Consider the following 13,915-nt stretch of genomic DNA (forward strand, 5'->3'; position numbering starts at 1 on the left):
TTCCTGTGGACTCACTTGTACACTCGAGATCCACAATATCAGTCTCCAGATCTCTGATAGATCTGGTGATGTCGCGTGTGACATTGAGCGTGTGCTGCTGACATAAAAGTTTAATTTGAACCTTTCCATGGTCCCACCACTGCCTCAGACTGACAAACTCGGTTTTTTTCTGTTTAAAATCATTCCAAAAATAACTTAAAGCCTCCTTGAAAGATTTATCAACAGTTAAAACAGAGTTAAAATGCCAATAGGCACTTTTGGGTAAAATGTTTCTGATAAAAACATTACATAAAACCAAAGAATGATCAGTAAAACCAACTGGTAAAATCTTACACATTTTAACAACACTGACTCTGTGCTTAAAAACATAAAAACGATCAAGTCTGGCCAAAGAGATTCTGTTTTCTCTAACGTGGGACCATGTGTACTGTCTGCAGCCTGTGTGCATCCTTCTCCACACGTCCACCAGGCCATGGGAGGAGACCAGCTGCCTCAAGGCATGCTGGGATACTGGATGAGGCTCTGCATGGTTGCGATCTAAAATCTCATTTTCAGTACAATTAAAATCCCCACCCACAAATAAATAATCCTCCGGGCCACAGCTGTTTAAAATATCATTCATATTTTCAAAGAAGTGTTTCCTCTCTGCACCGTTGTTTGGAGCATAAATGTTGATAAAAACCACATTAAAATGTTCAAAACGAGCTCTGACTAAAAGACACCTCCCTCCACAACATGCCTGACCTCCAGAGAGGTTGGAGTAAAACCTCTGGAGAACAGGAAGCCCACTCCTCCACTGAGGGTGGTGTTATGGCTTAAAATCAGTTCTCCTTCCCATTCTCTGCTCCAGTCTGCCTCGTTTCCAACATCACTGTGAGTTTCTTGTAGAAACAGAACATCAATATGTTTCATTTTAGCCGTTTCAAACACTACTGCTCTCTTTCTTATTTCTCTGGCACCATTGACATTCAGACTGCCCACTTTAAAAACATTCATAATGATGGAGATGTTAAGAACAAGACTAAAAACAATCAATGAAATAAATAAGAATAAAATCCCTACATTCACCATCATTAAAAACTGAGTTGTTTTCTGACTTTAATAATCAGTTTTTTCAGTCTGAATATTTCTTGGTCAGTCAGCTCTGACTCTGCTCTGTGTTTCACAGTATACCTGGCTGAGTTATAGAAACCCTGCATATCAGGGAAGTACTGCTCTAACACTGGCTTCCTCATCCCTTTGGTCTGTTGTAAAAAGACTTCAGTACATTGGCAGTATACACCTGAGCAGCAGCCTGCTGAGTGTGAGACAGGTCACTGCTGTCAGACACACACCCTTCACTGTCACTGCTGTCAGATAGAGCTGCTCTGTTCTCTGCAGCACTCGGTTTACCGGCCAGACGTCCGGCTTTACCACCCACCTCCACGGTCAACATGCTTCTCCTCTTACTGCGCTGTTTAAGAGGAGCAGACCCCCACCCAGACTCACAGGCCTCCATCTCTTCAGCCTCAGCTACTGTGCTCCCCTCACTCAGCTCACCTGCTAGTTTACCTGTCTCACACGACTCACCTACAGCCTCACCTGCCTCTCTCGCCTTACCTGCTTCACACTGTTTACCAACGACCTCAAATCCTTCACACAACTCACCTGTTCTTTTACCTGCCTCACCCAACTCACCTACAACCTCACCTACCTCACCCAACTCACCTACAACCTCACCTACCTCACCCAACTCACCTACAACCTCACCTGCCTCTTTCACCTCACCTGGTTCACCTACCTCTTCTAGTTCACCTGTTACTTTACCTGCCTCACCCACTTCACCAGGAACCTCACCTGCCTCTCCACCGACACCTGTTTCACCCACATCCTCGACCAATTCACCTGCATCTTTATCTAAAATACCACCTGTCACCCCCACCTTACCTGTCACCTCACCCGTTTCCCTCCCACCTCCTCCCTCTCACTACTCACCTCAGTGCTCCCTCCAGCCTGGCTCTGGATCTCTTCCACCTGTTTCTCTGCAGCTCCTGCTTCTTTTTCTTGCCCTGCGGCACCGGCCCCCCACCGGCCACCGCGGCCGACCGCCGCACCGCCGGAACGGGCCGGCGGTCGGCCGCGGCAGCGGCGGGTACCGCCCGAATCCCCGCAGGAGCAGGCGGCGCGGGCGCGGCAGCCGCCGCCGCCGCGCCCGCGGCAGCCGCCGCACCGCGGCTCGGACAGGCCTTAATCAAATGTCCCTCTTCGCCACATCCGAAACATTTCACAGTGGATGATGTTGCAAAGAGAATGTACTCAAAATCATCCACACGGACTCTGAACCGATAATCAAATTCTTCATTTTTGTTGTTGAGCAACATGAAGAGCTGTCTGCGGTGAGACACTACATGTCTCAGGAGGGGAGACTTACAGCCCGACAGCACTTTTCTTATTGGTGACACCACCTTTCCATGTCTGGACAGCTCTTTAATTAAGAATTCATCACTAATGAACGGGGGAACATTTGACAGAGTGACCCTTGTAGCCGGCTGTATCAGCGGTATCACCGGCTCAAACATCCCATTCACCGTAATGCCCGTCTCCACCAACCTGTTCACCTGTTCCACCTTCTCCAGGAACAGGACCACCGCACTGTTCATCCGGGCAGCGGACTTCACAGAGCCGTGCCCGATGATATCCCCCACGGCCAGTGCTACCTCCTCCACCCTGCACGGAGAGCCGGCTCCGGTTTTAATACCGTGCTTCCGTGTCAGCCTGGAGAAAACGCTGCTGGACGCCATACCGGCGCCTCAGAGCGAGGCTGACAAACAACAAACAAACACTAAACTAACCAACAAACAACCAAACACCAACCAAAACAACACTAAACTAACACAACTACATTCACAAACACAACACAACGAAAATATACCGAAAGAAAGAAATAGAAAGAGAGAAAAACACTCAATTTCATCCAACTCTTCCACTACACTCAGAGAGAGAGAGAGAGAGAGAGAGAGAGACAGAGAGACAGAGAGAGAGAGACAGAGAGAGAGAGACAGAGACAGACAGAGAGAGAGAGAGAGAGACAGAGAGAGAGAGAGACAGAGACAGACAGAGAGAGAGAGACAGAGAGAGAGAGAGAGAGACAGAGAGAGAGACAGAGACAGACAGAGAGAGAGAGAGAGACAGAGAGAGAGAGACAGAGACAGACAGAGAGAGAGAGAGAGAGAGAGAGAGAGAGAGAGAGAGAGAGACAGAGAGAGAGAGAGAGACAGAGAGAGAGAGACAGAGACAGACAGAGAGAGAGAGAGAGAGAGACAGAGAGAGAGACAGAGAGAGAGAGAAAGAGAGAACCAGGCTGTTTTCTCTCAGTTGATTTATCTTCGTGTCTGAGGGTCTAAATGTTTTATTGAGGGACTCTCCAGGGACCACTATGACCTGCAAGGTAAGGGTCATGTGACAGTCAAAGGTTGATTGGTTACTTTTGGTATAAATTTGCTAACGAGGTGAGAGAACTGTTCTTAAAGCTTCCAGATGTCAGACTGTGAATCCTGTTATGTTCCTATAATAATCAGCGTGAGCAGAGAGTGAACGGGTTGTAACGCAGCGACTTCCTCTGCTGCCTGTGGACTGATGTCTATGTGGGTCTGGTGTCGGTCGCTTCGTGGTGTTGGTGATTTGTAAACAGCAAGCTAGTTAGTAGCATGGAGCTAATGGTCCAAATAAAATATAGGAACATTGCAGATAGTAACGTTATTCTAAATATGATTGTCAGTTATTTTACAGCGTTCAGTGTTTGTTGGCCGACGCTCAGAATGATGCTCGGTCGTGGCTACCGACCGCGTACGGCTGAAGTTATAGATTACAATCTCCTGAAAACAAATTCAGTGTTGTATATACAGTCACTGTAACAGCACACATAGCCAACCAACCTCCAGAGTCTCCCATTGTTTCATTATCTCAGCCTATCATATACCACCATGTTTAGATCCTCAGTCTGCTAACATGGCGGTGAACTGGTGGTGAACTTACCTCATGTGTGTTTTTCCTGCAGTTCATGTGACTTCTCGTGGAAGATGGCCAGTCAGCATTAAGCTAGCTTCCAGTGGACAGGGGCTCTGAGGTTAGACAAGGGATCATGGGAGATGGAGGACCCCTACAGACCGAGGGGAACGCCCTTCTCAAAGCAGTCTTCCAGGGGAAGCTGAGGCTGACCCGGCTGCTACTGGAGGGCGGAGCTTACATCAACGAGGGCAACGAGCGTGGAGAGACTCCAATCTCTGCTGCCTGCCTGGCGAGTTACGATGACCCGCAGACCCGGCAGAAGATGGTGAGGTACCTGCTGGAGAAGGGTGCCGATCCGAACATCCCCGACAAAAGTGGGAGGACGGCACTGATGCACGCCTGCGCCGAGCAGGCAGGCAAGGAGGTGGTCTCACTCCTGCTGGAGAACGGAGCCGATCCAAGCCTCAAAGACTACTCCGGCTCTTCCGCCCTCGTCCATGCCATCAACAGGGGAGACCGTGACACTCTACAGGTGCTGCTGGATGCCTGCAAGGCGAAAGGCAAGGAAGTGATTATCATCACCACTGACACGTCTCCGTCAGGCACCAAGAAGACCAAGCAGTACCTCAACTCACCCCCCTCGCCGGGCATCGTGGACAAACTGTCTCCAGCCTGCATGTCTCCTTCTGAGGTTGAGATCGGCACCTCCTCACCAGCAGGAGACAAGAGCAAAGACGAGGAGGGATTCTTCAGCTTTGCACTCACCTCGGCTTTACCTTTACCTTCAGCTCGACCTCCAGGAGAAAAGAGACCTCCACCACGCAAGCTGCTGAAGAGGCTGAACTCGGAGCCCTGGGGCCTGGTGGCGCCCTCGGTGCTGAGTGGGGTTCCTCAGGAGCGGGTTGCTGGAGGTCTGGAGGAGGAGGGCAGCTGCGACCTGAGCAGGATGATCACTGAGATCAACGGCCTGTCCATCACAGAATCAGTGAGACCTCTGTTGTCACGGCGACACAGCATTGAGACCCACGACCCCTGTTCCCCCAAACTCATCGACCGGTCCTGCTCCGAGGACTGTGCTGCCCTCTCTGGTTCCTCCTGGGCTGATAAAGTGCAGCAGCACCAGATCCTGTACCGCAGGAACACAGCCCCAGAGTCCCAGGAGAATGCCGGTGGCCCGGGGGCTGTTGCAACACGGGCCCTGGCTCATCCCAAACTGACCCGTATGGAGCACTATGAGTCAGACACCCACCTCTGCCCAGAGTCCATCCCTGGATCTCCGGACTCTGGTCGGGTGTCTGTTGAACGGAGGAGGTACAATGCCTCACCCTTGTCCCTGGTTACCAGCTCCTCCAGGGAGTCTCTGGAGAACATCCCCAACTCTGTGTCCCCCATCACCATGCGCAGGCGTCACCCTGGACTCTTGGAGCGCAGGGGCTCTGGGACCCTCCTGCTGGACCACATCTCCCACACCAGGCCTGGCTTCCTGCCTCCACTCAACATCAACCCCCAGAGACCCATTCCCGACATCCGGGCCAACGGCAAGCCCACCTCCCCCATCCACTCCGGGCACAAGATCCTGGTCCCTGTGGCCCCAGCTTCGCCCAAACGGGGCCCCGACTTCAAGATGAAGAAGAAGCTGATGAGGAGACACTCGATGCAGACGGAGCAGATGAAGCAGCTCTCCACTTTCCAGGAGATCCTGGCTGAGAAGGTCATCGAGTCCAATGGGGATTGATGACAGGAGCAAGGCATGATGGGTAGCTGCAGAGACTCTCAGGGTGGTGATTTACTGTGAAGCTTCATCAGATCATCACTGACGAACTCTGTGACACATTTAAATCCATGTTCTGGTCTCTATGGAGGGCTGCAGTGATGAGTTTAAAATAAAAACAACTATATACAAACGACTCAGTTAACAAGCTCTGAGATAAATTAATTAACACAGTGTTAAAGTCTCCATGAACCAGGAAGCAGAGTGCAGTTTGTGTTTCCTGTAAAAACTGGCAGTACGGAGGAACTTATCGTAGATATTGATTGGTGTCTACAGCAGCCAGTAGCTCACACACGCCCCCACTGCTGTGCAGCTAGTGCCATAACCAATCTCCAAGACCATCAGGGAACCTGTATCAAGGTAGTTTTCTTGCCGGGTTCGGCTCCTGGCTGAGTCAGTTAGCTTAGCTGCACGGCTGACCGAGCTAACAGGAGTTAGCGGTTGGCTACTGATCAATCTGTCAATCAGGAAACTCTGTAAATAACGTTGGTACTGTAACATTATTCCGTCAGTCTTGGAGGCTGTGTTCGATCCCGGTCAGGCTGCTGAGCCCGGTTCTGTCGACCGCTAACAGCAGATACAGTTAGAAGAAGTTAATTACCGGTTAGCTACTTTAGCTAAAGCTATCTGTCCATCAGAAAACCCTCAGAAAACTCAATCACAGAGAGTTAAAGCTGAGCAGCCGGAGGACATCAGAGGGAAAACCAGAATATATTTTGTCTATAAAATCTGATCCAGTTTTACCAAAATCACTGAATAAAGTTAGAAAGTTGAGCTAATGTAGCTATAAAGTAGGTCTTTGTACTCAGTGAGGCCATAGATTGTCTGTAACAGCCCTCAGAAACACTCCGGCAGCGTCAGAAGAGAGAAAGCGTTTGATTGGACGCAGCATTAGTATTCATTCGACTCATATGTCACTGTTGCTTTGCGCCGCTATCTTTATGACCGACTCGGGCCGATCGCGCCATAGTCAGTATCCACACTGTTTTTTTTAGTGTGAGAGCTCAAAGACCAGTTGCACATTTTGATTTGTTATTTGTTATCATGCAGGGCAGCTAATTAAACATGATGCCTGGAATGCAATAGAATGTGTTACGTTTTTATGTGTCTGATGGTGGGGGGGGGTACGCGAGCCGAGTCAGCATGTGCGGGAAAAAAAGTTTGGGAACCGCTGCTGTAGCAGGAAGCTGAAGTGCTCACTAGCAGCACTGACATCAACAATGATCAGAGTAATCCACCACAAACTGTTCCCATACAGTCACAATCGCCTCGTTTCCCTTCATGTTCTTTCAATGAGTATAAACCATGGACTGTATAAAATATAATCACATCTGACATTAAAGAACATTATCCAGATTAATGACAGCTAGCTGTGAGCTAAGTGACACGACTAAGATGAGTGGTAGCTTGCTAGCTGTCAGCCACTTAGCTACAGTGTTGGGAGTAACAGCATTTCAGTATAACAGCGTTACTAACGGCGTTATTTTTTCATTAACGGAGTAATCTAATTAATTACTTTTCCCATCGTTGCAACGCCGTTACCGTTACTGAGAATGTAAAGTGGCGTGTTACTTGCGTTCCTACAATGTGGTGAATGAAGCGCAGCGGTGTCAGGCTTTCTGACAGACACACATCAGCTGCCGGGAGAGGGCAGGGTGGTGATGATGATTGGCTGGGTGGGCGGATGCCCTGCTCACGCTGTCTCACTGCACGCTGTCTCACTGCACGCTGTCTCACTGCACGCTGTTTCACTGCACGCTGTCTCACTGCACGCTGTTTCACTGCACGCTGTTTCACTGCACGCTGTCTCACTGCACGCTGTCTCACTGCACGCTGTTTCACTGCATGGTAACTACTTCTATAAACACAAGACAGAGACAATGGCGACGAGCCAGAGAAATTCAAAGGTAGCGTTTTCAAACTGGAAGTACCGACAATACTTCTCGCTCACTGAAGTTAAAGGCAAGAATGTTTATGTAACATGCACGCTATGCCAAGGAAAAAAGACTTTATCCACGTCTGCCTGAAGTATATAACTATAACTAATTACTTTTTTAAAGTAAGATGCCCAACACTGCTTAGCCAACAACTCGCTACCTAGTCAGAGTAAACTACCACCAAAATCATACAGTTGAATTTGTTTTATATAATACTTACATTTCCCATGATTAAATCTAAATCCTTGGCGGCTATGTGCAGCACTTTCACGTCTTTCACCCATCCAGCCACAGCATATTGATAAGCATCAGTACTCTTGAAAGTCTTCAAGCTATCCCCACTGTACGGGGGGGGGTTATGCACAAGATAAACGTATATATCATGGAAAGCCAACTGGGGCAAGCCTGGGGCAGATAATAAGGGACAAAAGAAAACTGGGGCTAACAAATAAGGATCGGAGCCTAAAATTGAAATTTTCTCCAGATCTCTCTCTCTCTCATTCAAATGGGCAGTGTGGGCGGCCATACTGGGTGAGATCGGTCGTCAATATGGCGGCGTTCTATTTGATAGTGACGTAGGTGGCATCTATGAATACGCCCCCGGGTGCAGGATGAGTCATCAAATACTTTCAATGATTATCAGGACACTCTAAAATATCATTAAGAACACCTGAAAATACCTGAAACAGGACTTCCTGTCCCTGTTGGACCGAAACCAGAGGACAGGAGACGTATTGATTAAAACACTTTGATTCTGACTTGATGGAGACTTTAATATATGTTCTCTTCCTGGTAACAGTGGAAATAGAAATAAAAATAAGTTTTTTGGTGAAACGGATTTAAAGTTGTTGTGGCTGCAGCTCGCTGCTGAAGCTTCCTCTAAACCTCCACAATCACTTATTGACTTCAGTTACAAACTGATGAAAGTATGAGAATGATCTGACTTGTTCGATGTTTACAGATGCACTATTTGCACTGAGGTCGTGTCCATTTTTCTTACGGTGTCAAATGAAAACATGAACCTTTTGCTGCAGCTGAAGTTTAACTGATTAACCTGAGATCGGCTCTAAAACAAACTGTTGTCTTTGCATTGATGAAGCTGATGTATTTATTGGAATCAATTCATCAGCTCCTGTTCTGACTAAAACTACCTACTGCGCTGTACGTACTGTAATTATCTACACTAGTCCATATAATAACTGGTATTTTTTGTGTAAATGGTCTCTGAATGAATTACCTTTATTTTTCAGTTCAGAGGGACGTTAGGAACGTCCGTCCTGATGTTTCTTTAACGTCAATGTTCACAGCACTGAGCTAAGATTTAATTTGATCTAATTTGTGTTGAGATGAAGTTAAATGTAATGTGGTTTTCTTGTTTATGAAATTCCAAAGAAGTCGTGTTGAGCCAAAACCTGCTGAGACTGTAAATACTGTAAAGATGTGCAATAGAGCCTGTACTGTACCGTCAACCCTGAAGCACTTCATCTGGTTCAACACACAACAGGACAACATGGGTTCCAGCCTCATCTCTGTGTCCATTACAAAGGATGCTTAGCCTAACTTTGCACAAATATAAAATCTTAAAGGGCTGGTCATAGCAGAAAGTGTCACAGTGAAGGTTTCTAGAGTCTCGACTGCCGTAGTGACGAGTCTCATGGTTAGTTAGTGAACTAGTGTAGCTGGAGTGCTAACTGCCAAAATGCTAACACAATGCCAACAGAAGTTCATCATTTCACTCCAAAAAAGTTACTGAGGAGGGAAAAAAAAGTTCTCTGAATAGCTTGTTTGCTAGTTAGGTTAGGCCTGTGGCTAACAGTAGTCTACACTAAATCTCCGGCTGATGCCCTTCTGTTTGCTAACCATGTGTATACCAGTTTATATTCTAGCTAGCTAGCTAGCAGCTATAGTTGGAGTATGAAATAAAATATGTGACTGAGGGATGGGGGTCGATAGTTAGCAACAGATTTAAATTCTAAAGTTGTTTTTTTTTTACCTTTTCATGCCTTTATGCAGAGAGAGAGGGGATTATACGCAGCAAAGGGCCGCGGGTTGGATTCGAACCCGGGCTGCAGCAACTCCGTATATCAGTCGCCAGCTCTACCGACTGAGCTAACCCTAACCCTGACAGATTTAAACTCTGTTTATAGCTTTAAGTCGTCCAATTGACTGAACTTAACAGGGAAATTCTGTTATTTTTCCACCTGTCTCATAATCTCACTGCTGATATACCGTTAAATTCTGACTGGTTTGTGTGAGGTTGAATAAACTGAACTGTTATCAAAATGAAATCCAGGTTGAAACATAATAAGTAATATTAAGTGTCCTTTAAAATTGTAAGTGAACAGGCACCAGAGGTTTTTAGCTTGTTAGGGTAAAATAAAAATAAAGAATCTGTAAAGGTTGGAATGTGAATTTCGAGGCTAAGCTAGGGTACGCTAATAATTTTCAGTGTTTGTGCTAAGCTAGGCTAAATGTAGACCTCTGTAGACACACAGAGAAGAAATGTGACACTGATGTTAACGTGTTTTTATAAAGTTTTATTGAAACAAGCGTCTTTGAATGGCTCCAAGAATTGTTGATAAAGTTTTACTGCGACTGAAATGTTGAATGAAGATAATTTAAAGAACTGAAATGCAGGTCTGAATGTTTTCGTCCTGATGGAGTCGCTCTGACCAGACGACTGTGTTTGGTTTTACTTTGAAAGGCGACAACAGAGTACGTGTTCTTCCTCTTTTATTTAGACAGGTGTATGACATCACCTGTGACATGTCAGAAGAGGGAGGAGCTTCCGCTAAAACTGTCAAACAGGTACCGAGTGTCAGAGTCTTTCTACTGGTGTGTTTGATAAAATCCAGTCTGACAGTTTAAACAGGGTCAGACTGGTTTAAACTGGTCTGATGGATGGACCATGTTGTTGTACGTAGATACTTGAAGTTTAATCTAAATCAAAGTATTTTTGTACGCTTGTTAGCAGACAGAAACATCTCTAATGAATCTGTGATCTATTTTTCTTCTTTCATTCTGATTGTAACTCAAACTGTGGAATAAAAACATTTGTTTCATGTTCAACATTTAAACTGGATGAGTCATGTCAACCAGAATCCATTCAAATATCACACGATTCTACATGCACAATCAGTACTACGCTACGCTCTAGCTAGAGATGGTAAATGGACCTGTACTTGTATAGCGCCTTTCTAGTCTTCCAACCACTCAAAGCGCTTTTACACTACATGCCACATTCACCATTTCACACACATTCACACAGTGATGGCAAAAATAACCACAACCTAGCTAGAGATAGCGACAATAAGTGTTTGTTAATGTATGAAATTAATTTCAAGGTGATTATTATCACTAAAACCAAGATGGAGAGCCAAACGGAGACATTTTGTTTGTTCATCCTGTGTTTTCTCCTCAGTTATTTTCTCTAAAGCTTTACATTCGTTATATTTTGGTCATGAAAAAAGACACAATATGAAGTTATTACGTCGGCCTGCTGTCTGCAGGAAGTGCTGGTTGATGACTTTAGGTCCAATCAGAGCCTCATTAAGCACAGTGTAGTTACACATTGTAACGAGGTGTTCAGATATCACTGACTGTATTCACATTATTGTTCCTTATTGATAAACAGTATCTTCTGTTTTATGCATTTTCAGATTAAGATATCTGATATGATATTATTCATCAGTGCCATTAGCATGTTGTAACTGTCAATCTCAGAACATTAGTACAGTACAAATTTGTCAATTTTTTTATTCGACATGTAAACAGATTAGTAGGAATACTCTCTTTTTCAGAATAAGAAGCTAGAATAACAACCTGTTCCTGATACAGTGTTAGTATCATCGGCAGATTGAAGGAAGATGTAATTATAAGGTTTGACCAGCAGATGTCACCATTTTTAATGGATGAAGATCATTCAGAAAGGTTCACTGCATTGATTCACTGTGTTTGCTGGAGAGAAATTGTTTCAGTAGAAGGAAGTTCAATCTCATTAACTCATGAAACTGAGCTCCGATCAGCTCATTGATCATCTAACTGAACAGTTGGATGTCAACAGAAACCTTCTGATTTAATGTTTAACAAAGTTTGATACCGAAATGAGGAAATGTAATTCAACTGTGGAATAAAAACGTGTTTCATGTTCAAAGTCACTGAATGGTGACTGTAATGGTGGCAATCTTAAAAACGTTGGTCAGCGATGAAGTAGGCTCTGGAGTCCTTTCAGGTTTAGGATTTAGGTTGTCTACAGCAGGAGAACTGTTGACCTCGGGGACTGCAGAAGGAACTAAAGCTCCACCAAGCCTGCCGCAGCTCGTTGCAGCTGTTGTTCCGCTGTGAGCCACGTGGCTCGTTTATTTCTGACGTCAACCACTCAAACAGAGTGAACTCTGAGCACTCTCAGTGGGATTTGAAGACATCGCAGATGGGACGCCATAAAGCCATGCCTGGTGAAATTTCTGCATCATAAGGAAACAGACGTATGGCGGCTCTAGATGGTGGAACACACATAAAAGTGACATTGTTTAATTTCAAAAACATTTATTTTATAAAATACCAGGGATCACAAGTACAAAGGTACACAAGACAAATGTCTGATCATGTTTGATTCAGAGTTACAGTCACTGTGTTTGTTGCTTTTCCAGCAGACTTCCTGCAGTGATGACCTTAGACCTTGCCCAGTTGGAGCTCAGTTGTTGACTCTGTTGCCTTTGCAATTGACCTATTGACCTTTCAGGAGAGTGGAGAAACTTCAGTCAACAGATTCATAAGTTTAGAATCGGACCATCGGCCGGTTTGTGGTACATTTAGATCCATCCAGGGGTCCGTGTACCGATGTAGTCGCATCTATAACTTTAAAACAGATTTCTGACCCATATCAGTGAATCTTTACAGCACTACCTGATACCCACACAAACGGCATGTCTAGAAGAAACGTTGCAGGTTCTCTTCTGGTCCTGGAGCTGTTTCAGGGATATTGAACAGGTCAGTCGAGTTGGTCCATCCAGTCCACATGTGGTCTGTGGACTAGTAGAAGGTCTATGGTATGTTGTGAGGGGTAAGAGTAAGGGGTACCAGCAGGCCAGTCTTGCCTGGGCCTGGGACGAGATAATCTTAGATGGGCCCCCCCACGCCCAGATCTCTCCTTTTCCTCTGCTCTTCCTCTCCTTCCAATAACAATGTTTGTGTGCACGGTTTCTTTCATGTTCTGGAAATCTCTCATAAAGCTTTCTGTAAAATTGGTCGAGACAGACGACCACCCACCTAGAGCCGAAGGATCTGTCCTAGGTTTCTGCCTTTTAACAGGCAGTTTTTCCTTGCCCTTGTCTTCAAGGTCTTGCTCATGGTGGTACTGTTGGGTCTCTGTAAATAATGTTATAAAGAGTTCGGTCTAGACCTGCTCTATTTGAAAAGTGTCCTGAGATAACTTCTGTTATGAATTGGCGCTATACAAATAAAATTGAATTGAATTGAATTAAATTTCTGGAATTTAGTGCACTAGTTGACTTTTTCTCTACTTCAAAGGAGAACAGCAAGCATGGTAGGCAAAATAAGGCCTTTTTTGAGCTGTTATATACTATCCAGTCCCATTTTTTCCCTTCCATTGTGGGATGTGGAATATGTCAGACAGTTTGGGAATTCCCTGCCCTCTGCATCTGCTGGCAATTCCTTTGCCCTCTCTGAGAAAGGCGCCATCACACGTACAAGGTTCACTCTATCAGAGTCGATCATTCTAATTGGCCATAATACAGGATTGCTGAAATTAAGTGTATGATCTCTGATCCATTCTGCTCAGACTCTCCGACGGGGCAGCGGGCCCCTCCCGCTCCAGTGTGACTGTCTCTCTCTCTCTCTCATCTGTAGCCTGACTCTGTCCCTCTGTTACGGGGCAGCGGGGCCCTCCTGTATCACTCTCTCTGTCACCTGCCTGCAGCTGGATCTCTCTCCTCTCTGTCTCATCCTCTCTGACGGAGCTACCAAACTCAACCATTTCTGTCGGAGATAACGTGTTGTGTCAGGCTTTTATACAAGCTGATGGACGTTAACATTAGAGCTGGTCTGTTAGGTTACGTTACAAGGCTGGTAAACGTTGGCTTTACCAGTTCCAGCTTCACCGTCACCACCTTTTTTAAAATATTTAAAATCTCTATCTCTTTTCTTTCCTCTTCTGAGCACCGGACTTGTGCTGATTGGACTTTTTTTTAGCGTACTGAAC

General features: G+C 45.7%; 1 protein-coding gene and 1 long non-coding RNA gene across 2 annotated transcripts in view; one reads left to right on the forward strand and one right to left on the reverse strand.

Annotated features, from left to right (window-relative positions):
- LOC127372310 (ankyrin repeat domain-containing protein 34A) overlaps nt 1-10,772 on the forward strand; it is a 16,858-nt gene extending 6,086 nt beyond the window's left edge. Inside the window, exon 2 of the mRNA XM_051415874.1 lies at nt 4,037-10,772. Coding sequence (XP_051271834.1) covers nt 4,121-5,722 — 1,602 coding nt within the window. The 5' untranslated portion in view covers nt 4,037-4,120 and the 3' untranslated portion in view covers nt 5,723-10,772. The remainder of the gene's footprint in view (nt 1-4,036) is intronic.
- Nucleotides 1,329-1,935, reverse strand: LOC127372516 (uncharacterized). The gene is made up of 2 exons (XR_007886690.1): nt 1,724-1,935; nt 1,329-1,663 (listed from the first exon to the last, which is right to left on the reverse strand). It is a non-coding gene; the product is annotated as an uncharacterized LOC127372516 (long non-coding RNA).
- Nucleotides 10,773-13,915: the final 3,143 nt, after the last annotated feature.

The sequence above is a fragment of the Dicentrarchus labrax genome, unplaced genomic scaffold (assembly GCF_905237075.1).
Source record: "Dicentrarchus labrax unplaced genomic scaffold, dlabrax2021, whole genome shotgun sequence".
NCBI lineage: Eukaryota > Metazoa > Chordata > Actinopteri > Moronidae > Dicentrarchus > Dicentrarchus labrax.